Source organism: Amblyraja radiata, chromosome 1 (assembly GCF_010909765.2).
Source record: "Amblyraja radiata isolate CabotCenter1 chromosome 1, sAmbRad1.1.pri, whole genome shotgun sequence".
NCBI classification, from domain to species: Eukaryota; Metazoa; Chordata; class Chondrichthyes; order Rajiformes; family Rajidae; genus Amblyraja; species Amblyraja radiata.
In genome coordinates this window covers 81,361,664-81,387,703 of record NC_045956.1, presented here as the reverse complement: position 1 = coordinate 81,387,703, position 26,040 = coordinate 81,361,664, and the positions used below count along the sequence as shown (strand labels likewise).

General features: G+C 42.1%; 2 protein-coding genes across 4 annotated transcripts in view; one reads left to right on the top strand and one right to left on the bottom strand.

Moving 5' to 3' along the window:
- The window catches only part of bod1l1 (biorientation of chromosomes in cell division 1 like 1), a 63,589-nt gene extending 55,653 nt beyond the window's left edge, over positions 1–7,936 (top strand). The window contains exons 12-15 of the mRNA XM_033025676.1: positions 4,707–4,821; positions 4,968–5,082; positions 5,826–6,005; positions 7,377–7,936. Coding sequence (XP_032881567.1) covers positions 4,707–4,821; positions 4,968–5,082; positions 5,826–6,005; positions 7,377–7,488 — 522 coding nt within the window. The 3' untranslated portion in view covers positions 7,489–7,936. The remainder of the gene's footprint in view (positions 1–4,706; positions 4,822–4,967; positions 5,083–5,825; positions 6,006–7,376) is intronic.
- A 3,804-nt stretch (positions 7,937–11,740) lies between these two features.
- Positions 11,741–23,461, bottom strand: LOC116976096 (V-set and immunoglobulin domain-containing protein 4-like). Of its 3 annotated transcripts, none has more exons than XM_033025644.1 (6): positions 23,156–23,461; positions 21,741–22,079; positions 20,929–21,207; positions 20,686–20,844; positions 13,463–13,533; positions 11,741–12,041 (listed from the first exon to the last, which is right to left on the bottom strand). In XM_033025644.1, exons 1-6 carry the CDS (start codon positions 23,208–23,210, stop codon positions 11,868–11,870), a joined length of 1,077 nt encoding a protein of 358 aa, XP_032881535.1. In that variant the 5' UTR covers positions 23,211–23,461; the 3' UTR covers positions 11,741–11,867. The 3 variants fall into 3 exon arrangements, with proteins under 3 accessions (XP_032881535.1, XP_032881552.1, XP_032881545.1); XM_033025661.1 differs by having other exon boundaries at positions 21,741–21,889; XM_033025654.1 differs by lacking the exon at positions 20,686–20,844.
- Between the last annotated feature and the right edge of the window lie 2,579 nt (positions 23,462–26,040).

The following is a 26,040-nucleotide window of genomic DNA, read 5'->3' as shown; positions in this document are numbered from 1 at the left end:
ATGGACGCCGTGCCGGGGAGAAGAGAATATCGGTTGTGCAGTGACACAGTCCAGGAACATCCGGGTACGGGATCGTGGGTTGGGGTTTCTTCACTGGTAGAAGGTGTTGACGGTTTCGCAGGTAAGTCCCTCCATTTGAATCGACCATGTACGAACTCCAAAACGACACCGGCTTGCAATGTGCTTTATGGTAATGTAAGCCTCGACAGGCTCGCCAGGGAGCAGGTTTTTTTGATAGAATTTGTTGCGTTCCATAACCATGTTGGTCCGAAGTTCACACAGGTGTCTGAACTTGTTCATTAAACAGACTGGGTAATTTATAGACTCTTGAGTGGTGATCTCCTCATTGTTGTCACCCATCACAGTCGGGGCATTGTAGAACCGCTCAGCTCGTTGAATAGCTTCAGATCCCGCGACATTGAGAAGTACAGCAGCTATCTGGTCTGGAGGCGCTCCGCGATGGGCAGCTCGAATGTAGACATTGAAATCCCTTTCAAAAATCCGCCAACACTCACTGAGGTCAGCATCGAAAACTAGGGGGTCGGGCTTTATAAACGATTGAGCCATAATAAAGTGGGAAGGGGAAAATAAATACTGGGGAATTAAAATGGAAAAAACTAGGAGCAGAATGGGACCAAAAACTCTGACACCATGTAGAGCTTTTAACAAATACTCCAAGTCGCTGAATAATACAGTACCCGAATCGCTAATAGCGCATACAGGGACGTACAGATGGTTTAAACAAAATCCCCGTACCTAACGGGTGGCCTACAAACCCGTCCCGCGCGGTATAGATCAGCGTCTCCTCCCTTCACTGGGAAAGTAACCGGGGACTCATACGGGGAGAGCACCGGAGACCAGTGGGGTGAACATGACAAAGCCGGCGAGAGGGGTGCCGAACGTTGTGGTGGGGATGTAGGGGACAAGGCTAGTGTCTGATCTGCAGCAGCAGAGCGCGAGGGAAAAGACAGTCCGACAGTAGAAGGGTACATCAGACGTGTGGCTTCTGGATACGAGACCGCAGGACGGGGTTCCTTCACAGGAAGGAGATGTTGACGGTTGTGTTTGTATATTCCTCCATCGGCGCTTACCAGGTATGAGCGCGGCTCCTTTGCAGGGCTGTGGATGTGACCCAAACGACCATAGCCCTTGTCAGTTTGAAGGCAAACAACTTGCCCACTAGAGAGAGCTAGAGTGGTTTGCTGGACTTGTCGAAAGATCGTTTCTGTGCATCGCGTTTCAGTTGGAGTTGTTTCTGGCCAACAGGAGGTGAACGGATCTGTGGCTGCAGCAGCTGCTGGGGCACGGGAAGGGCAGCACGGGTTTGCCGAGACATCAGGCGTTGAGCTGGAGACCACAGTATTGGGTCACGGGCGATGTTCCTTAAGTTAAGCAGGTCCAAGAATCGGATTTAGCAAGGTGTGAGCGCTACGGATCACCTGTTCTGTGAGTCCGTTGGACTGGAAATTCAGGACTGCTGGTGACATGGCAAAAATCCCATAGTTGAGCAAAGTTTTTGAAACACTGGCTGGTGAACTGACTGCCGTTATCAGACAGGAGGCGTGTAGGGGCGCCGTGCACGGAGAAGTGGCGTGACAGCTTTTGGATGACTGTGTCGGGTGTGATGTTTTGGAGTAGGTTAATTTCGAACCAGCCCGAATAAGAGTCAACGAGAACCAGATAGTGTTTTCCACGCCACTCGAATATGTCGGTAGTGACCGTGGACCATGGTAGAGGAGGAACAGAGTGTGAGAGCAAGGGTTGTTTCTGTTGGTGTGGCGTTAAACTGTTGCAGATGGCACAGGCTTCGATTTTTTCACGTATATACTCGGTCATACCGGGCCAGTAAAACATGCTCGTTGTAAGATCGCTTCCATACTGGGGTGGCCCCTGTGGATGGCATCAAAGTACTTGTCCTGAAGAACAGCTGGGATGACTGCTTTGTGACCCTTGATTATGACGCCGTCCTGTAGCACCGGTTCGTCGCGAACCAGGTAGTTTGGGCGAATCGCAAGTGGGGTACTATGTTGTTTATCCAGCCAGCCACGCCGGATGACTGAGGACAGTAGTTGTAGAGTTTTATCTGCAGCCATGTGCTCTGCCAGGCTGCTTAGGCATTCAGTGGGTACGTACGACACCATCATTACTGTGAACTGGTCATGTTCTGAGGGCTGTTTGCGTATCGAATCGAAACACTGTAGCTGCATCATCATCAGTTGCAGGCGAGCCAGAGCGGCGGGAATGGGTTTGTTCAGAATGGTGACCAACAAATGGTGGTTTGTTTCCACAGTCACGGACTTGCCAAAAATAAAGTCTTTTTGTGCAGGGAAAAACCACAGCAAGCAATTCTTTTTTGATCTGGGCATAACTTTGTCAGTCTCAGATAGCGTGCGGGAGGCGTAAGCAACAGGTCTGCAGTCACCTTCGGTGGTAGTCTGTAGGCAAGCAGTGCCAAGTCCATATTGGGATGCATCACACGTGTGCGTCACCGGCAACTCCAAAGCAAAGTAGGCCAGGGTTGGAGCACTGGCGAATTGCAATTTAAGGATTTCAAAAGTTCTCTGGTGTTGTGGAAACCAGGACCAGGCAGTGTCCTTGTGGGTCAGTTCTCGCAGGGGAGCAGATATATCGCTGAGGTTGGGAATGAATTTCCCCAAGTAGTTGATCATTTCCAGGAATCTCGGTAAACTCGTATCGTCAGTGGGAGCTGGCATCTCGTTGATGGCAGTGGTCTTGGAGGGGTCCAGTCTGAGGCCATCACTGGTGAATACGTGCCTGACATAGTTGACCTCTGTGACAAGAAAGTTGCATTTTAGAGGGTTGAGCTTAAGATTCAGATTCAGATTCAATTTTAATTGTCATTGTCAGTGTACAGTACAGAGACAACGAAATGCATTTAGCATCTCCCTGGAAGAGCGACATAGCAAATGATTTGAATAAATAATAATAAGTGATAATAAGTGTCCGGGGGGTGGGGGGGTGATTGGCAGTCACCGAGGTACGTTGTTGAGTAGAGTGACAGCCGCCGGGAAGAAGCTGTTCCTGGACCTGCTGGTTCGGCAACGGAGAGACCTGTAGCGCCTCCCGGATGGTAGGAGGGTAAACAGTCCATGGTTGGGGTGAGAGCAGTCCTTGGCGATGCTGAGCGCCCTCCGCAGACAACGCTTGCTTTGGACAGACTCAATGGAGGGGAGCGAGGAACCGGTGATGCGTTGGGCAATTTTCACCACCCTCTGCAATGCCTTCAGGTCGGAGACAGAGCAGTTGCCATACCATACTGTGATGCAGTTGGTAAGGATGCTCTCGATGGTGCAGCGGTAGAAGTTCACCAGGATCTGAGGAGACAGATGGACCTTCTTCAGTCTCCTCAGGAAGAAGAGACGCTGGTGAGCCTTCTTGATCAGAGTTGAGGTATTGTGGGTCCAAGAGAGGTCATCGGAGATGCTGACTCCCAGGAACCTGAAGCTAGAAACACGTTCCACCTCCGTCCCGTTAATGTGGATGGGGGTGTGCGTGCCGCCCCTGGACTTCCTGAAGTCTACAATGAGCTCCTTGGTCTTCTTGGAGTTAAGGGCCAGGTTGTTGTCAGCGCAGATGGATGTCTTTAGCACAGTCTAATACTTTTTTTCAAATTGGCATCATGTTCAGTGTAGTAGATGGAGCCTAATGTAATAATAAAGCACTACATTGGTTAGTGTGAAGTAACCAATCTACAATTAGCTTACAGCTCATTCATAAATGTTCCTTCCATTTCCAAACCTGTTCTGTTTGTGCCATTTGCTTTCAGTCTCCCTGTTGTCCCCACAGTTTTGGTATTCATGTTCATATTTACTGATCCAGGTATTACCTTGACATCCTCTCCTCTTCAACCCCATTCAGCTCTGTATATGCGTTGACAATCCAAAGACTCTTCTAAATCAACCTTCAGTTTTACACTGCTCTTAACTTCAACAGTCGAAGCCATCCATGCTATTCAGTTTCAGACTTCATGTATGCACAGTGATATCTTGTAGACTTCTTCAGAATCTGCCCCAAGTTTTGATTGTTAAATAACTGTAATGTTTCATTCATTTGTGCTTTGGTAATGTCAGTTCCAAATGGATCTATGCCTTCGCTCGCTCTCAGGAACAAATTATTGTCCCAACTTACTGTTAAATTTAGCTCACCCAAACTTAAAAAAGATTTAGCTCAGAATCATTGAGTAATGCAAATCACTTTATTTCCATTGTTTCTTAACTTTGTGTTCTGGCAATTGCTTCTTAATATTAAATATGCATTTAGGTAATTTAGGGAGTTAGATGTGGCCCATGTGGCTAAAGGGATCAGGGGGTATGGAGAGAAGGCAGGTACAGGATACTGAGTTGGATGATCAGCCATGATCATATTGAATGGCGGTGCAGGCTCGAAGGACCGAATGGCCTACTCCTACACCTATTTTCTATGTTTCTATGCAATGCTTTTTACATATAAAACATTGGTGCATTGTGCAATCAATTACTTGTAAAGTTGTGAATAGTTTACAGACAGATTACTGCATTGTAATGACTGAACCTTTCATAAAAATTCATTGATTCCATAGATATCTTAGCAGGTGAAACCTGTTTAAGGACCAAAATGGTGATTCAGTGGCATTTATACTCAGATGTAACTTGTTTTTAAAAGGAATTGTATGCAAACTATTAATGCAGCCTTTCCTTCCAAAATAGACTGGGGAATCTGTCAAAGATGCTGAAGAGCAAAGTTCCACTAAAAGAGAAAGGAAACCCAAGCGTCCATACACTCCAGTAGAAAATCCTCCTAAAAGGAGACTACTTCAATCAGGTATATTAAACTGTAATCTCAGCTTTTCATTTTTGAGTTATGGCGAGCAAACATGAGGCCTTTTCTGCATTACAAACATCTTGGAGGAATTTAAGCCTTTAGTTACCTGGATTTTTTCTTGCTGTATTTTTTTTTTTATGCATCAGAGGCAGAATCTGCAGCGGATGAACCTGTTGAAGCTGTATTAGTTCAAGTACAAGATGAGGACAAAGCAACACAATCTCGAGGCAAAATTACATCAAAGGTTGAAGAAAAAGCAAGGTAGTTTTCTGATCTAGTTATTAGATTTGCCTTCAGTTTAGACAGATTGAATAAATCCCTCCCTCCATTGACATATTTGTAATTTACCATGATTTATTGAACTGTTCAAGTTGGTACTTGTATTGTTAATTGTGTAATTGCAATAATTATTTTCATCTAAAGAGATGTAGCATGAAAAAGCCCATTGTCATTATATCAAACCAATGGGAGGTAATTCAATGAATGGAGTAAGACCTTTTTTTTAAATTACATTTGCCCTATTATAGAAAATCTGTATTCACCCTTTGGGAGAAGGCCAACTCTTTCTGCATCTAATATTGCATTAGCAAGTAAAAAAAAGTATTAATTGATCAATTAATCTATTTATGCTGGTTTCATTTGAGTAAAGTATGTTTCTCTTTCATATAGCTAAAAGCTGCAGGTCAATTTGCACACAAAACCTCGAATGTGCAGAACTAACATCTAATTCTGTAGTACCTATATTTTGTCTTAGATCATTTGCAATTCATTGAGAACGCATTGTACTATTTTTGCATCAGTATGTAAGCTCACCATCAGGATAGTGCATAAATGATCATCAGATAAATTCAGAGTTCCTTGGAATTGCAGAAGTGAATTATTTTAACACCTTATAAAGAAAAATCATCAATCAGATCATTTCCACACTGGACCTATACAGTCTTAACTTCATAGGGTAACTTTGCTGTGAATGCTTAATACATAGCTCTGATTTCCTTTTTAAGAAACCAGACAAATGATGCGAGTAGCCAGAATAAACCAAACACTCGTGCAGCAAAGAAAGTAAGTAATCAAGAGCATTTGTCAGTACCTGAACGAGAACGACGTTCATCGACTTTGGCAAAAGAGAAACTAACACCAGATTCAAAGGCAGGAAAATCTTCAGCAACAGTATCAGTGACAAGGTAAGATCGTCCTATAAATCCCCTAAGGTCCAAACTAAATGGTTCAATGGTACTTTATTGTCAAATGTACTGAGGTACAGTGATATTCTTTTTTGTATACAGTTTTGTACGTATTGTTGATATATTGTTACAATTGAAACTGGGTTTTAACATGCAAATTAGGTGCATGACTTAGTAAAGTCATGTGATCTAGTTAGCACGAGCAGTTGCAGAATGAGAAGCCTGTAGAACCCAGTAGTAGTAAAAGAAAACTACGACACATAGTGCTGTCTCCGTTCTTTATCTTGAAGATAGCCCTCAAAGCAACACAAAACATAACATGGTGGCAGTGGTGGAATTACAGTTTATTTTGCATGTCAAAATAAATTGAGTATGAAATTTAAGTTAAAACATTTCCAAATTGCACTATTAACAAAGGTTTACCCTCGTTTCTTTACATATCCCCAAGGCTTTCTGGTAATGTGCAGTCTGCTCTAATTACAGTGTACATTTATATTTTATTTTGACTGTCACTGGCATCAATAACTTTGGATTGGAAATTGCAGTAACATTGCACAGTAATTCTGCTAGAATTAACAAGTCATTGAGTTATGGTAGGTGAAGAAATAATAAAGATTGTACCTGCAGGACATGGCCTGCATCTCCAATGTAAAGCCAAAGGGAGGTCCTGAAATGTTTTCATTGTAAATTAGAAGCAGGAATTTTAACACATGGATTCAGACCTATTTATCTCCTTCCCCCTCCCCTGACATTCCTTCCTCTGTTTTCACAATTTGCAACTTTTCAATCTGTTCTTCCCACACCTTCTGTTGTAACCTCCAGCCATTGTTCCAACCTTCTACCAATCATAAATCCCTCTCACCTGTGTTCACCTGTTACCTGTCTGATTTATCCTGCATCTGGTCTCGTCTGGCCTTCTTCCCCCCCAACCCCTAACACAGTCAGTTTGAAACATCACCAATCCATGTTCTCCATAGATGCTGCTAAGTTACTCCAGCACTTAGTATCCTTTTCTGTGAACCAGCATCTTCATTTCCCTTGTTCCTACTTTTTATTAATGAGAGGCGTTTCAAATAGGCTAAATCAAAAATGTATCCTGTAAAATATTTGGATGCAAAGCCATTGAGGAAATGTTGAACTGAAGTTGGAAGAGCTCTTATTGGGAATAAATTCCAAAATGAAAAATACAGATCTTAAATCGTTATTTCTATCTTTTCTTAAAGCTTAAAAAATGAAGGGGTACAATAAATGTAATAAGATATATGTGGCCTGTACTGTAACTTACTGTACTTCTAAAAAAAAAATGTTTTAAATAATTTTTTTTAAATCTGTAGTGTCTACAGTATGTTATAAAATTTTGTCATTCAACAGATCACGAAATCAACCATCACCTGTGATTAAACAAGGACGTAAAAGAGAAGCAAGTCCAGAACGCAAAAGAAAGCAAAAAACAGAAGTGCCACCAAAACGAACGAGGCGATAACTCAGAATGTTCGAAGTTGCCACTTTAACTCAACAAAATTAGTTGTGTACATTTTATATTATAAATTATATTTGTTGTAGTAATCTAAGGGAAATGAAGTCAGTATTGATAGGTTAATACTGTCTTTTTACTGTACTTTTGTGTTGTATATGATAAATGCAAACATGTTGTGCTTTTACCTGTTGTATCTTGCAATTTTAAGTACAAAGGTTTTTCATTCTATGAATGTATTTTATTTTTACCAAATCCTATTTAATAAAATTGTTTGCTGAAAGTAAGCAACTGAGGGATGCAGCCATTCACAGTATAATTTTGTACATTGTACATTCCTTGATGTTCCATGTGTTATATTCTTGGAGTGAGTAACGAACTATTTTGTACTCATACACGACTACTGAGCATGTTCAGCTGGTTTATAATAAAACATATGTGCTCATATGGTGCTTTATCATGTAGATACACCTGCAATCATTTGATGACAAAGATAATCTCAATAAACATTAGGTAACTTAGGTGAAGATTGTAATGAAGATCAAATTTTGAAATCATAAACTCATAATGCTTCCATGAAACTTTCATAATAGTTTCAAGTTATTGGCTGCATGTTCTGACCATCATGCTGCAGACGATGAGCTGGCTGATTTGGAGCTAGGATTTCATGGTTACTCCAAGCTTGATAGTTTCCTCAATGAAAAATTAAAGTCGGGCTTTAAAATTAAATTTAAAATTAAAAAATTTGCTTCTGTCCAAAAAATAGTATTTTATAATTTTCTACATTTTTATAAATTAAAATTGTTTACTACAATTATATTTTGTGCTTTTAAAATATTTCCAAATATGAAATGTATCCTGTGGTGCTTGATGAAAAATCAAATGTTTGCAGATAAAATTAACATTCACAAAACTCATTGGATCAGGCCAATGAAAAACAAATATGTTAAGTGTTTAATCTACAATTTACAACAATCTAAAAGTATAATTTTAATCTAATTTTAACTTAATTTTTAATTTTAAATGTTAATGGCAATTACCTTTGTGTGGGATTAGAGAACTTTCTCATTTAAAGGAATAAAGGTAATGCTAATGAGTTGGTTAGGAAATTCCCATTGAAGGTACCAAACTTATTTTAAGTCTTGCCTGGCAAATCTCTTATTAACATTCACTTTATAAATGATGAAAATCTGTCAAGAGTCAAATAGAATCAAAAATTAAAGGTGTCATTTTGTCTTTTCCCTGGATGAAAGAGGTACAACTTTGAACTTAACTAGGTCATTTTTGTTGGTAAAAGGTAGCTTTGCATTTGTCCGCAAAGGTCTAAATGGTTGTTTTAGACACCATTATTGTTGATTGATCAGGCTCGGGAATCTTAATTGCTTTCTCTGCTTCAACCTGAAAACTTAATTTCAAGGATTAAAATTGTCAATTTTCTTGTCTATCCATGCCTTTCCAATTCTGCTGTCCTTGGAAATCAACAATAACATTTCATCTCTTTTCCTGCTCTTGCTTGTCCTTCCACCCAAAAAATAATAACCATTGCTTCAATGTGTTGCTCTACAAAGTGCAATACATGGCAGACATTCGAGGAACAAACAATAAGGTCAATGTATGGTTGACTTCATGGTCTTCTTATTGACCTAAACATTTTCAACAGTCTAATTTCAAGCATCAACCTTATTGAGAATTGTTTCTGAATTGAGTATTCTCAGATTTATTTAGCTTAATAAAACTGAAAACACTACACCCGTGAGGTAGAGTATAGTTGAATGGCTGGAATCTGGATCTTCACCTGATCTATTTTGATTTCATCAGTAAATTGGAACATGCAGGGAAATGCTGAAGTGAAAGTAACTGCACTGGTAGAAAATTATGTAGCTCTTTGGCAGAGTTAGATGCTGATGAATTGCACGAAATCTCAATTTGTTAAAAGCTTATGCGCAGTTTAAATGGAATCCATAATAGATTTTAACGTAATTATATGTAAATTATGCTAAAAACAATCAGTATATGGGAATAGACTTGGTGAAGATTGATGGATTGGCAGATGGAGGACGGTGGAATGTTGTGAAACCAGAGTGATGTTGCACAGAAACAAGAGCATGAGTAAAGGTATGATATTATATAGGGCCCTGACAGACTGCACCCAAAGTATATAATGTAGGCATGATTTCCCTTCCAAAGGAAGGATATACTTCTGATAAAAGAAATGCAATGAAGGCTCACTAGATGACACCAATGCATTCTTGGTATGGGGAAATTTTCTTATGAGGAGGCACTCTAAACTTTAGAAAAATGGGAAGTGATATTGAAACATAAGGTAGATATTGTAACTCAGCGGGTGAGGCAACATCTATAGAGCGAAGGAAATAGGCGACGTTTCGGGTCAAGACCCTTCTTCAGACTGATGTGGGGATGGGGGGGCCAGGAAGAAGGAAGAGGCGGAGACAGTGGGCTGTGGGAGAGCTGGGACTACCTGAAATTGGAGAAATCAATGTTCATACCACTAGGGTGCAAACTACCCATGCGAAATATGAGGTGCTGCTCCTCCAATTTACGGTGGGCCTCACTCTAGCCATGGAGCAGGCCAAGGACAAAAAGGTCGGATTCGGAATGGGAGGGGGAGTTGAAGTGCTGAGCCACCGGGAGATCAGGTTGGTTATTGCGAAACGATCGGAGGTGTTGGGCGAAGAGATCGCCAAGCCTACGCTTGGTCTCACCGATGTAGAGCAGCGGATGCAATAGATGAGGTTGGAGGAGGTGCAGGTGAACCTCTGCTGCACCTGGAAAGACTGCTTGGATGGAGTCAATGGGGGAGGTAAAATGACAAGTGTAGCATTTCCTGCCGTTGCAAGGGAAAGTGCCAGGAGAGGGGGTGGTTTGGGTTGGAAGGGACGAATTGACCAGGGAGTTACGGAGGGAGCGGTCTCTGCGGAAAGCCGAAAGGGGAGGAGATGGGAAGATTTGGCCAGTGGTGGGATCCTGATGGAGGTGGCGAAAATGTCAGAGACGGCTGGTAGGGTGGAATATGAGGACAAGGGGGACTGCCCTTGTTATGAGTGCGGGGAAGGGGAGTGAGAGCAGAGTTACGGGGTATAGAAGTGACCCTGGTGAGAAGTAACCCTGGTGAGCCTCATCTATAGTAGAAGAGGGGAACCCCCGTTCCCTAAAGAATGAGGACATCTCCGATGCCCTGGTTTGGAACACCTCATCCTGGGTGCAGATACAGCATAGACGGAGGGAGTAGGGGATGGAGTCCTTACAGGAAGCAGGGTGGGAAGAAGTGTAGGCCAGATAGCCATGGGAGTAAGTGGGTTAATAGTAGATGTCGGTCAGTAGTCTGTCACCTGCGATGGAGATAGTGAGGTCTAGAAACGGTAGGGAGATGTCGGAAATGGTCCAGGTGTATTTGAGTGCCGGATGGAAGTTAGTGGAATTCTTACAGGGTTTGATAAGGTGGTTGCAGGGATGATATTTTCCCTGACTGGGTTGTCAAGGACCAGAAGTCGCTCTAAATATGGGATCAGCTGGTTAGGTTTGAGAAATCCTATTTAGGATTAGATGAGAAAACATTTTCCTTAACTCATAGAATAGTTATCTTTGGGATTTTCTATCCATATGGGGAGTGTAGTTTCAATTGCTGACTATATCAAGACGGGTTGTTAAATAAAGGATTCAAGTATTATGAAGTTAGTACAGTGAAGTGGCATTCAGGTAACAATTAGCTGAGCTTTCATTAAATTCTGGGCAGGCATGAGGGGCCAGCACCTGCCTTTATGATGTCCCTTTAAAGTTGCAAATCTTGTAAACACATTAAATTTCTAGACAGCACTTATATTTACTTTACTTTAGACTTGAGAGATACAGCGCAGGAACCGACCCTTTGGCCCACCAAGTCTGTACTGACCTTCGATCACCCCATACACTAATACTCCTACACACTATGGACAATTATTACAATTTTACCAAAGCCAATTAATCTACAAACGTGTACATCTTTGGAGTGTGGGAGGAAACCGTAGCATCCTGAGAAAACCCACCCAGTCACAGGGAAAACGTGCAAACTCCATACAGACAGCATCCATAGTCAGGGTCGAACCTGGGTCTCTGACGCTGTAAGGCATCAATTCTACCACTGTGTCGCCCTATATTGTGATGTCATGGGATTTAGATTAATATTCTTTTTTTAATATAGTGTTTCACTTAGCCTTTACATCATGTCAATATTTTTTCCTGAAATTATTCAACACAACTTGAATTGTTTCATACTGAATGCTTTTGTATTTAGTCATTATTAACAATGTAACAGTAAAATGACTGAACAGTTCCACTTCCCAGGATGTTTTAAATGTTTCTTGCACTTCACAAATTATGTTCACTCATATTCAATATGTCACATGGAAATTTGTATATGGTTGATGTCTCATTGAGGGAGTTTCTGTAAACTGCATGGATGTGTTTCTTGGATTGGCTGGTGGTTTAGGTAGTCGCCTAGTATGATCAATGGTGGCATAGGTGGCATCAATATTTTTGCTCCAGTAATTTCCATGTTCCAGATCCTATAAATGAGAAATTGCTAATATTATTCATAATACTCATCATTCAGAAATCAGTAAAATTAATCAACAGATATTAAAATGATATCAGGTATTGAAACATTGAACAAGTTCTTGCAGAGGTGATTCTCTGAGTTCTCGGAGAATGATTGGCTTTTGATTTGGAAGGGCGTCAAAGGTTACACGTAGAAGGCAGGAGAATGAGGTTGAGAAGGAAAAATGGATCAGCCATGATGGAATGCAGGATAGACTGAATGGCCTAATTCTGCTTCAATGTCGTAGGTAATAAGTGAACACAGTTCAGGAGTGGTGATTGGGAAGCGCATGTGAAATTCAAAAGTCCTGAAAATGGGAGTGCTATTGTGATATGGGGTTAACCATTGACTATATTTCCAATGCAGACACCATATCAGCTCTGCTGTTTCTTAATCAGCATTATTACGAACTGCAGTTGCTGGGTGCTTCAGCAAAGGTTGCAAAATTTGCTCAGCCATACCCCCACCTCTTAAATTAGGGATTGGTGTTGAGTGGCTGCAGTTTAGGCAGATTTTTGAGCATGACCTTAATCCTTTGTTGGTCCAGGCAGAAGGATTATGGTTTGAGATGGTTGGACAACATTGTGAGGATAGGGGGTGGAGTGAGAAAGGAGTGTTTATTTCTGCTAAGCATGTTCAATCATGCATAATTATCTGGAACATTAAACTCCAAATTAGCAGCACTGGTATTGAATTAGTGTTGCATATTAACTGATAATAAATTAATCTGAACTAATATCAGTTTGATTCTGACAGCTGTTATCGAAATGTGCAAGTTAAGCATGACCCTGATCCGCACCATAACTCATCCCACAAAAATGCTCATTGACATTGTGCGCAGTTTTGGGGCTTAGTCAACCATAGCCATAAGACACAGGAGCAGAATTAGGCCATTTAGCCCATCACGTTTAGAAGGTTGAGGGGGTCCTCATTGAAACTTACAGAATAATGAAAGGCATAGATAAAGTGGATGTGGATTAGATGTTTCCACTGGTGGGAGAGTGTTGGATCAGAGGTCGTAGCCTCAGAATTAAAGGGCACTATTTTAGAAAGGAGGAACTACTTTAGTCATAGTGTAAATAATCTGTGGAACTCATTGCCACAGAGAGCTGTGGAGGGTGTCAATGGATATTTTTAAGGCAGATATAGACAAATTCTTGATTAGAATGGGTGTCAAGGGTTATGGGGAGAAAGCAGGAAAATGGGATTAGGAGGCAGAGATCAGCCATGATTGAATGGCGGAGTAGACTTGATGAGCCGAATGGCCTAATTCTGCTCTTATAACTTGTGAACGTGAAATAAATAAAGTAATGTCTAATGGGCAACATACCATTCCGTAGCACCTTCAATACAATTTTTAAAAGGATAAAATTATGGATAAGGATTTACCTCTTCTTTGGTTTGCACAGCGACATCTTTATGAAATCTCTGAAGCTGAATTGAACGTGGCTGTTTCCTTCCTATAGTAAAGTGAGATTTTGTTTTATATAATTAAGATAAATACATACCACTTTGATCATTTCAGACAGAATCAATGTGGGGAAAGCCAGATACAGTGAAACCCGCCACATATCAGCAGTTCTGGTAATGGGAATTCACACTTTTGGATTTCACAAATCACTTTTGTATGTGAAAAAAAATCCATAAACACACATGTATACTGATCGAGTTAATCAAAATAAGAACCTTTTCTCCTCTGGATACAATACAATCAGAATTTACGGGCGGCATAGTGGCACCGCGGTAGAGTTGTTATTTTGCAGTGCCAGAGCCCCAGGTTCAATCCTGTCGATGGGTGCTGTCTGTATGGAGTTTGTATGTTCTCCCCATGACCCAATGCTTCCACACCTCAAAAAAATCCTTAAATAGAATCCCAAATTTCCTGGAATTTTCAAAAATGCTTCCTGCATGCTATTTGTTGTTGGGTTTTTTTGCGGGCACACATTAACAACACAAAGAAGACCAAGGCAAAATAGATCTAAGTAACTACACTATATCTGCCAGCTTCTGTTACTCACTTGCACAGTGTTATGCAAGGCAGGTTTTGTTGCCTCCAACTGCTTTCGTTATCTTCGTTTTTTCAACCTGCTCTCGTGTCTCAGTTTCTGCTCTCTCTCCCTCCCACTCTCCCTCCCTCCTTCCCTCCAGCCCTCCACCTCCCCCCCACCCCCCCCCCCTCCATCCCTCTCTTCGGCCAGTCCAGGATTTACCTAATGGTTTAGCAGGCTGAAGCCTAGGGCCTCAAAATCTAGGGGGCCTCTGGCCAAGGTGTATTGACACTGTCATAGGACTTTCTTACATGTGCTGTCACAACGCACTGTAGTCTCTAAACAACCCTTCAGTAATTTTCCTTGCCCTCCATTTCAGAATAGTACTGTTTTAAGCCGATAACTCGACACTAGCGCTGGCAATAAATAAATAAATAAAAGCGCAGCTTTCCTGCCCCTTATCTCATCGGCCATGTTCGGCTGCACATCGGTGTCAATCTGGTGACACTGGGGTCCGGCAAACTTTTACACATGCTCCAGTAAGCAGCGATGGCGGGTGCAGGGAACATCTTTGGATACTTGCAGGCTTCAAAAGTCAAAACTCAGGGGTAAGTAGGAAAGTGCAAAGATATTTGAATTAGGAAGTTGGCAAGGAGCAATGCTATGGGTAGAGCTGATAATCGTTGCTAGAAACCTACTGTGTAGTACTGTGGCTGCCACTGTCATGTTAGTAATAAAACTAAGATTATTTGTAGCATAACGATAGGAAAAAGCATACTCGTTTTGTAAACAGTTTTTGGAAGCAGATTTGATTCAGATTTTGCAATATAATTGTCAATAAGGAACAATTCTTTAAGAAATATTTCCCAAATATTATACAGAAAAAAAAAGTTTTCCTTGAGATAAAAGACCACTAAGGAAAAAGCATGGCTGATTTAGTGTTTAACTATCTCACTACTGAGCTTGAAATTGACTTTAGAAAATGCCGAGGGCAGTCTTATGACAATGCTGTCAACATGGCTGGTAGGTACAAGGGTATGCAGCAAAAAATCATCGAAAAAAACAAGTTTGCAAGATTTATTCCATCCACTCATTAAATTTCGTGGGCCGTTCGGCTGTTGATTACTGCCGATGCCGTGAACTGTTTTGGAATTATCAATGAAATTTATACCTTCTTTTCATCCTCCACAAAGAGATGGGCAGTTCTAAAATCATTTTTGCAACCTCAGTCAAAAGTGCCTAAATATTTGTCAGACACTATGTGGGGGTGGGAGATTGCAACCTTCACGTGGTCCACCCTGTTTCGACGAATGCAATCAACCTGGCTTGCACAATCAAATAAGATCAAATAGAACAAGTTGTCCTTTAGGCTGTGCACGCCATACGCAAGAAGAAGACACTAGGTGGAAGGCACATGCAAAAGCCACAGAAGTTATTTTGGAAAGTTACAGAGCTATCACTGATGCCCTCGGTCATTTGTACTCTGATGTTAATGTGAAGGGCGATACCAGGCTTCAAGCTAACAATCTTTTGCAGAAAATGGAAGAACTGGAATGTGTGTTTATGCTGCATTTTTGGACCTGTGTGCTAGGTTATTTTCACAAGGTCAACAAAGCCATTCAGAAATCAAAACTGTTATTGCGTACGTGCAAGTTTGTACAGTTCACTTAAGGATTTTGTAAGCAAAATTAGAGAAGATTTTGATGAGCTTGAGCAACAAGCAAAGGCCACCTTACCAGATGTTAACTACAGAACTGTCACAGGGAGACAAAGAGTAAGGAAATGGCAAGGAAATTATGGAAGTGCACCTGTTCCTGATGCTTTAGATAAACTCTCTTCAAGAGATAAGTTTAGGATAAAATCCTTTATTCCTATACTAGATGCACTTGAAACCAATTTAAGAAGAAGAGGTACTGTGTACAGTGAAGTTGCACAAATGTTTTCCTTTCTTGCTAATCTGACCGCATCTAAGCAAGAAATTCAGCAAGGAGTTGAACTGTTGATGGAAGCATTGCCAGAAGATGTTGACCTGAAACTTACAGGTGAACTTTTGCACTTTCACTCGTACGTGAGACAAAGCCATAGGCCTACAGAAGAGAACTCTCTGATTCATACAGACCGTTATCAAATTATATATAAGGAAACAATTCAGATGGCCTTCCCTAATATGGAAGCAATCTGCAGCTTAATGGTCACTAGCTGCTCGGGAGAGAGGTCTTTTTCAAGACTCAAAAGAATTAAAAATGAATTAAGGTCCACAATGTCTCAAGAGTTTGTCTGCACTGAGCATTCTGTGCATTGAGAGTGACAAACTTAGACAAACAGATCTTGGTGAACTTCTGGATGATTTTGCAATGAGGAAGGCTAGAAAAAAACTTTTTTAGTCTTAGTGTATTTGATGATTGTAGTCTTGATTCTTCATATCTTAGTATGTATTTTAAAACCAACTGTTTAATGACAACATACAGTAGGATCTAAAAGTGTAACACAATTTTAAACATCCGTCATCATCCTTGGCTTAACTCAAATTGTTTAAAACACTCTTCCATCTTTCTCTAGTCGTGGGGATGGGGGATTGGGAGGGGCCTCACAAGTGGAATAGCCCAGGGCCCCTCTTCATTTAAATCCCGCTGTCTTCGACCCTCCCTCCCTCTCCTTCCCTCGCTCCCTCCCTCTTCCCTCTCTCCCCCTCTCTCTCTCCCCCTCTCTCTCACCCTCTTTCTCTCCCTCCCTCCCCCTTTCCATCCCTCCCTCTCTCTCTTCCTCTCTCCCCTTTCCTTTTTTCTCTCCCTCTCTCCCTCCCTCCTTCTCCCTCCCCTCTCCCTCCCTCCGCCCCTCCCGTTCTCCCTCTCTGCACCCCTCCCTCTCTCCCTCTCCTCCTTGAGCCCACCCACCATTCTGTAAAATCAAAGCCAATCCCAATGTAACTGCAACAGGGCTGCCAACATTCGGTGAGAGTTGAGAGTGAGAAATTGTGAGGGAGCGTAGTGACCGAGGGGGGGAGGGTGTGGGAGTGGGTATTCCCCCTCCCATAGTAGGCTCCGGAGGCGGAACCAACCGGTCCGCTCCTGGCTCCGGGCCAGGGTTAAAACACCATGGGGTGTGGACAGAGCGGTCGACGGACATAGAGCCGTCGGAGGTGAGGGTGAGAGGTGTGTGCCGTGCCTCAGGGAGGAAGGGGGAGGTGGGTTGGTGCTGGTAGTTTGATAGCCCTGCTTTAAACCAATCCCCTCTAGTGCTTGAATCACATATCCTGGGGAAAAGTCTATGCATTCACCTGATATTCCCCTCATGGTTTTTACTCACCTCTAAAACAATTTTTGCTTTATTTTGAACTTTCAGCACCCGCAGATATTTGAGCGTGAGAAATTTTGTGATCAGCGTGAGAGCATGAGAATTTTGTGAAATGCGTGAGTCTCACGCTCAATGCATGAGAGTTGGCAGTCCTGCTAATAATGCAAACATTTTATGCAAGTTCCAATTGTTTGGACAAAAATCACTTATTACTGCTTTATAACAGTTAAGTTACTTTAAGACCATTTCAGAAATTATGGCACTCAACAAACAATCAACTAACAAATTCAAGCAAACTAAAAATAAATAACATGTTCCCTTTTCTGACTCGACCTCATAAGTACTTTAACGCTGTTAACAGAGCAAAGGGATATTAATCTCAAGAATCAAAATGGGGAAAGTGGGGGCAATTTTGCTTAAATGGTCATTCTAAGCCCATTCAGATCTTCATAGAGTCAGAGTTGTACAACATGTACGTGGCTGGCCCAATTTGTCCATAATGATCAAGTTGGCATTCTGCGTGCCCAGGGACTGGCTGCCATTCCCAGATCAGCTCGCGTCCCAGGGACTGGCTGCAGTTCTCAGGTCGGCTCGCCTGCCCCGACCCTGCGAAAACGAATTGAAAAAAAACGTGGTTTTTCGGGTTACGGGTCGGATTCAGCCCGCGTGCCGTAGGTTGCCGAACCCTGTCCTAGATGCTTGGCCTCATTGTGGTCCTCCCCTGTTTTACAACCGATTCACCTGGTTAGTTTTACCTCCGGCTGCTTCATGTTGTCGGCGGCTGCACATCCAACCAAGAAAGAAGAGAAGAGAAGAGATGCGACGTCACTCACAGCCGCCAACTGACCCGCTTCCCCAGACTGCACAGATCATTGTGATATGGCGCAAAAAGACAAACTGTGCAGGGACTGAAGACAGCGTGAGAATTCTGACATCAGTGTGAGAATTGGCTGAAATGCGTGACTCTCACACTCAAAGCGTGAGAGTTGGCAGCCCTGTCTAAGGCCAGGATGTGACAACAGACGCACAGGGAGACACATACACAAAGGAAAACACACACACAGGGGGACAGACACACACACACACAGGGAGACAGACACACACACACACACACAGGGAGAAAGACACACACACACAGGGAGACAGACACACACACACACACAGGGAGACAGACACACACACAGGGAGACAGACAGACACACATACGGGGAGACACACACACACAGGGAGACTCAGACACACACACACAGGGACACACACACACACACAAAGGGATACACACACACACACACACACACAGGGAGACACACGCACACGCGGGGAGACACACAGGGAGACACACAGAGACACGCACACACACACAGGGAGACACACACAGGGAGGCACACACACACACACAAGGAGACACACACAGGAAAACAGGCACACACACACCTTTCCTTCCCCCCCTCCATCCTCCCCCTCCCTCCCTCTTTCTTCCCCTTCCTCCCTCCTCCCTCTTTCCTTCCCCCCATCACTCCCTCTTTCTTCCCCCTCCCTCTCTTTCCTCCCCTCCCTCTCTTTCCTCACCCTCCCTCTTTTTCCTCACGCTTCCTCTTTCTCCCCTTTCTCCTTCCCTTCCTTCAATCCCTTACTACATTCCCTCCCCCAGTCTCTCTTTACCTCCATCCCTCCCTTTTTTTCTTTCTCTCTCTCTTTCTCCCCTCCCTCTCCTTCCCCGGCCGCCCAATGGGGAGTCTGACGGGCACGGTGTAGCGTGGATTGGCGGAGTTGGCGCTGCCGTGTGAGTTGAAGGGCAGGAGGGAGGGAGTGAGCGAGGTTGCCGCGGCAGCCGGAAGCGCAGCACTCGCAGACGGCGCACAAAAGCGCTGACATCCGCTGCCCGGGACCGACGCGCTTCCCCAATCCGTGCAGATCGCTGTCATGTGACGCAAAGAGACAAACTGTGCAGCAAAGATCCTATAGCTCCGCTATATGATCTTTGCTGTGCAGGGACTGAAGACAGCGTGAGAATTCTGTCTTCAGCGTGAGGGCGTGAGAATTGGCTGAAATGCGTGAGTGTCACGCTCAAAGCGTGAGAGTTGGCAGCCCTGCTGCAATCCCACCACACACTGGAAACCTTCCACCATAAGACTTATCCAGAATTCTACCACTACCTGAAAAATAATCAAAGGCTCAACTTCCACTGAGAAAGAGAATTCCAAAGACTCATTGTTATACGAGAATATTCCCGAACAGTCTGTGATCCATAGCCCTGTGGCCATGTTTAAAGGCCATAGTGCTGCAGCCGGAAGCACTGTATTTAGCACCCATGGCGCTGCAGTTGACAGCTCTTTTTTTAAATTCCCACACGTTAAACTGACAGCGCATTGTTTAAACCTTTGAGCGCCAAACCAGCAGTGCTGTGTGTATTACCTTCACACCCCTTTGCGGGCCAGGTGCGAAAATTTCCCAAAATTATTCCATTTCCCTAAAATTACCCGACGACAACCAGAATTTCCCGAATTTTGGGTAATTTCTTTCAAAGTGGAAACACTGCCATGACTGCGTGGGTTGCTCTGGTATCCTCCTACACTCCACAGATTTGTCCCTAGTATGTAAGATAATGCTAATGTACGGGGATCGCTGGTCGGCACGGACTCAGTGGGCTGAAGGGCCTGTTTATGCGCTGTGTCTTTAAACCTAACTAAAATTGCCTAAATATGGCATCTTTCAATCCTCAAATGCTTTACAGTAAATTAAATAAAAAAAAACAGAAGATGCTGGTAGATCAGGCAGCAACTTTCGGAAAAAGCTATAGTAATGTTTTAGGTTGATGACCATTTGTCTGGAGTTCTGATTATAGGTGAACAACCTGAAATATTGATAATGTTGCGTGAGCTACCAAGAATTTCCTGCATCTTGTTTCTTCAGAATTTAATTACTTTTTATGTGTAGTCATGCTGGGCAAATATTAATAAATACTCAGAAAATCACATGCTTAATCCAGAAATAATTTTGTTCTGAAGGCAAATTGAATTAGACATGTTAATTTCATTCATAATAAGTTCATGTCAAAGGTGCAGAAGTAGGCCATTCGTCCCAAAGAGTTTACACCGCCATTCAATCATGGCTGATTTATCTTTCCCTCTCAACCCCATTGCCATCAACCTATAACCTTTGACAATCTTACTAATCAAGAATCTGTCAATCTCCAATAAAAATACATATTCTGTGGTAATCATAGGTTATAGTTACCTATAACGTATAAACAGGAGATAATATTATATGCACCATTTATTAATTGAACCAATGATACATTCTTGTAAAAAAGACAAAAACAATTGTTACCTTTCAACCTTTTCTTAACCATCCATATAGCTGTCAAAATGACTCCAACAATGAATAACACCAAAGCTGAACTGATGCTGATCATCACCCATGGGATCCTGGATGCACTGTGGCCATTTGGAACGGTGAGAGTGGTTTCCATTGAAGGTATGCCAGAAGCTGTGGAAAGAATGCCAACCAAATAACTCTATGTGGAATTTATCTAGAAGATACGTCAGCAAATAACAATAGCAGGGCAGTTACCAGAAAGTGGAATCTCCATCAGGCCGCTCTTCTCTGTACTGAATTTGTTGCTGACTTTACAGAAGAATAGGCCATTATCTTCTTTCCTGCTGGGATTGAGCACTAATGTTTGTAGATAATGGTTTATTTTCTTGGCTTTTTCTGTTTTGCTGGTCTTTCTGTACCACATATATGTGATAGGTAAAGAACCACTGGTGACTGCACATTTCAGTGTTACTGTACTTTGTTCGGTAACGTTTTGACCTGGAAGAAGCCTAATGATGGGCTTTGAGACGCCATCTGTAGAAAGAGGTAAGGTTATTTTTCAAAATGTGGCGTTAATTGGAATATTGAAACACAAGCAATGGATCGTAAACAGCTCTATGTTTCTTCTTGTTCTTGTCCACAAACAAAGCAGTAATTTTTTTTTAAATTTGTTTTTTTGTTTCTGGGGCTAAATGAGATCACCAAATTCCCAAATAAATTTTATCACATTTTCCTTGCATGTATAAAATTGTTTTCCAATTTTTCTGAATGGAGTATTTCTCTCATTGTATACCACATCCCCTTAATATTATTGGCGCAAAGATTAATCAAGACGTCACATAAATGATCTACAACAATGTTGCCGATTCAGCATTACAACATAAGAGATGCAAAACTCACCCATCAAAAGTTTATAATTTAAAATTATTTTGTAAGGAAATAATTTTGCTTTAATCACTGGGAAATGTTAAATCTCTATTACATTCATACATTTGCTTCAGCTAAGTAAAATAAAATGTATATTGAAAACTTTTTAAATGGTTTAATTTGAATCATTGTAACCTTACCTTCAGTAACATAAAGAAAAATCTCTTCATATCTGATGCTTTGGTTCTTGCTACTGGCTTCACATTGGTACATCCCAAGATCTTCTACCCTCAGATGGGTGATCATGAGTGAGAGATTCCCAGTTGAAGAATTTGCTGGCATTTGAATCCTATTTCGGAAAGATTCATCCAGAACACTGATTTTAGATTTACCAATGATTCCTGCCATTAATGACGAATTATTCTTAAGCCATCTGAAGCTGGTCTCATATTCTTCGAGGAAATGAGAATAACATGGGAGCATTGCGCTTCTCCCAACTGAACCTTTCACCTTGTTTTGCTGTGCTTGATGGATAGAAACTGCAAGAGTCAGCCAGAGATAGGAGTTAGATTTCTCAAGAGCACATCTCCATAAGATGTAAATAATTTCCTTACATTTTAAATAACTATATTTAACAAATGCCTGCCAGTCCATAAATACTAAATCTGCTCATTTATATTCAAATTATACTAAATATAGACAAAGTATTCAACTGAAATACTTTTTCAGGGTTGCATTTTCATGTTCAACAATTTAGATAGCTTTATTGATATATAATATATCCCAGTGAAATCCAATCTCATTATCTTATGTTGCCCTTCACTTCAACAAGAAAATGAAGCCACTGTGAAGTATAAGGGCACAGTGGTGCAACTAATAGCACGAGAGAGACGAGTTCAATCCTGATCTCGGATTGAAGTATAAGGACAAGGACTGAATGCCACATATGAAGTATAAAAAATATTAATTCATTGTCATTAAAGTTAAACTGAAATAAATAATTGTAGAATGGCAGTTTTACCAGTTCTATTTTAAATACAACGGTAATTTACTGTTACCACCTCCAAATCAAGCGTATTCGCATTGTGAATGATGAAGAAATTAATTATACTATTATTATAAAATGGCCACATCTGTTTTGGAGAGAGAATCAGTTGTAGAGGGATATGGCACGGAAACAGGCCCTCAGTCCACCGACACCCCTCCGACCATCTGCATACACTAATCCAACATTATAAAGGATATTTACTGGCTTAACTAACCTGCCGACCAGCGATCCCTGCAAACAAACACTATCCTACCTGTCCTAGGGATAATTTACATTTATACCAAGCCAATTTGCCTACAAACCTGTACGTCTTTGGAGTGTGGGGGAAAATCCACGCAGATCATGGGGAGAACATACAAATTCCGTATAGGCATGCACCCTTAGTCACGATGGAACCCGGGTCCCAGGTGCTGTAAGGCAGCAACTCTACCACTGCGCCACTGTGCCATCCTATGTCATGCTCCCTGTTCAATTAAACACACAATCTGTTGAATAATATTACTTCTGACTCTTTTCCAGTTTGAATATCTCCCATTAATGCAATCCTTTGCGGTCTCTATTACTTACCCGAAACAATACAAAGCCAAGTAGTTAACAAGCATCTTGAAACCTTCACTGTCATTGTGCTCTTTACTATGGTGCAGCTAAAGTAACAAGCTTACAAATGTTTCAATAAAAATACACTTCCTCAACATCCACATCAGCACACTTCACTGGCACTTCCTATGAAGTCACGTCTTAAAAAAAAAAACGAGCTTAGTAATATTGTAATTTCCGCTTTAACTCTTAATTCTTGTTGGTTTGGTTAAAATGATTTATCAAAATGAGTCTGTTAATGTCATGGAACAATCAATCATAGTAGCTCTGTGGGATATGCTTGGTTAAAATTGACCATCTCAGCAGCAGATGGCTTAAAGTTTCAAATATAAAATATACTCAGGCAAGAGTCCGTGAGTAGTTTTCTGAGAAATTTCAAAGGAAGCTATTTTTTTAAAGGAGTGATTTGAATTATTTTGAAAATTGTGTCAGCGATAGGGCACGCTGCATGAGGGTGAGCTCCTCCTGCGAGCTCACCCTCATGCAGCGTGCCAGCACAGAACAGCATCTGAGGCTCAATCAATGTGGAGGAAGAGGGGCTTGTGTAAACATGTGAGAAAAAGCTACAGTTAAATAAGCAATATGTAATTTTCCCAGGGGTTCGGCATATACTGTATGTGCAGAATTGAGGACAAACACAAAAAGCTGGAGTAGAAACATAGAAAATAGGTGCAGGATTAGGCCTTTCGGCCCTTCGAGCCTGCACCGCCATTCAATATGATCATGGCTGATCATCCAACACAGTATCCTGTACCTGCCTTCTCTCCACACCCCCTGATCCCTTTAGCCACAAGGGCCACATCTAACTCCCTCTTAAATATAGCCAATGAACTGGCCTCAACTACATTCTGTGGCAGAGAATTCCAGAGATTCACCACTCTCTGTGTGAAAAATGTTTTTCCCATCTCAGTCCTAAAAGATTTCCCCTTTATCCTTAAACTGTGACCCCTTGTTCTGGACTTCCCCAACATCGGGAACAATCTTTCTGCATCTAGCTTGTCCAACCCCTTAAGAATTTTGTAAGTTTCTATAAGATCCCCCCTCAATCTTCTAAATTCTAGCGAGTACAAGCCGTGTCTATTCAGTTTTTCTTCATATGAAAGTCCTGGCATCCCAGGAATCAGTCTGGTGAACCTTCTCTGTACTCCCTCTATGGCAAGAATGTCCTTCCTCAGATTAGGAGACCAAAACTGTACGCAATACTCCAGGTGTGGTCTCACCAAGACCCTGTACAACTGCAGTAGAACCTTCCTGCTCCTGTACTCAAATCCTTTTGCTATGAATGCTAACATACCATTCGCTTTCTTCACTGCCTGCTGCATCTGCATTTTGGGTTGAGACCCTTCTTCAGACTGAGTCAGGGGAAAGGGGAATGAGAGATATAGACAGTACTTAGGCGTAGAGCTGGGGAGAAGGAGGAATCACAGAGGGGGTACAGCAAGAGAGAGAGTTCCAGAACTCTCATCGGAGAGAGGAGGAGAACTTCTTTAAAGTAGGCATACCTTGAGGGGATTTTGCAGTGGTGCAGACAAAATATGTAAGGAGGAACTGCAGATACTGCCAGAACTGCAGATACAGGTTTAAACCGAAGACAACTCAAAAAGCTTGAGTAACATAGTAGGCCAGTGACAAAATATGTATTGAGGAACAAGGAACTGCAGATGACAAAATGTGTAAGGAGGAGTGGGAGTGAGGGAACAAAATAACATCAGCAGTATATTAATATATCTCCAGTGATCTCCTTTCTGCTAATCTCTGTTCCATCAAATCTCTTGTGTTCCGTGATATCCAAGATGGCCACTTCAAATATGACCCATGGAGTCGCAGTTTTCTTCTTATTACACACCATAGTGATTAAACCATGTGGTCTGAAAACATTGAGAGACTTCAGCCCACATACACAGTGGTGCAGTGGTAGAGTTGCTGCCCTCACAGCGCAAGAGACCCGGGTTCGATCCTGACTACGATGTCAGGGTGCCTATGGAGATTGTACGTTCTCCCCCTGAGCTGCGTGGGTTTTCTTCGGGAGCTCCGGTTTCCTCCCACACTCCAAAGACGTGCAGGTTTGTAGGTTAATTGTCTCGGTAAAATTGTCCCGAGTGTGCGTCTGTGTCCTTATGAGTGCTAGTGTACAGGAATCGCTGGTCTGCATGGACTCAGTGGGCCGAAGGGCCTGTTTCTGCACTGTGTCTCTAATCTAAACTAGACTAAACTAAACTAAATTGTCCATCCCCCAGCCCATTCAATCTGACACAGGATACAGTGTAGTTGTCAGCCAAGAGTTTAAACTCTAAATGTCGAGTGTGCTACAGTATGGCAGATGGAATTAACATGCACGGCACTGAGGCTCTCCACCACGATTCACTGCATTGACTATTGTGTCGAAGGCAGAACAGAGGCAGCTTTTCTCCAGTCGTGTTCTCTCCAGAATCATTCATCAGGTCAGACATTTGTTCCTGATCAGTAACCCAAACCACTAGTGCGTGCAAGCAGTGTGAATCTATCTGCAATCTGCTGCAAGATTTGCTTGATTAGCACTTTTGAGGAGACCATCTTTCTTTCTAAACCAAAGCCATGATATATCCCGCCATGCTGCTAATCCAATTATTTATTTTGCAAGTGAAGTATTGTTTTATGACAATGGAGTGGAGAGAAATGTGTAAAGCTTCTACTGTATTTCTTTGTTTATTTTTAAATAGGAGTGGGCATCATTCACAAGACCAGCATTTATTGTCCATCCCTAAATGTCTGGGAAAAGATAATGGTACTCCAACAATGTCGGCTTGTTGTAGTCCCAGGTGAGAGTACCCGTTTCTACCACTCTCCAAGGCATTGTGTTACAGATTGAAACATCC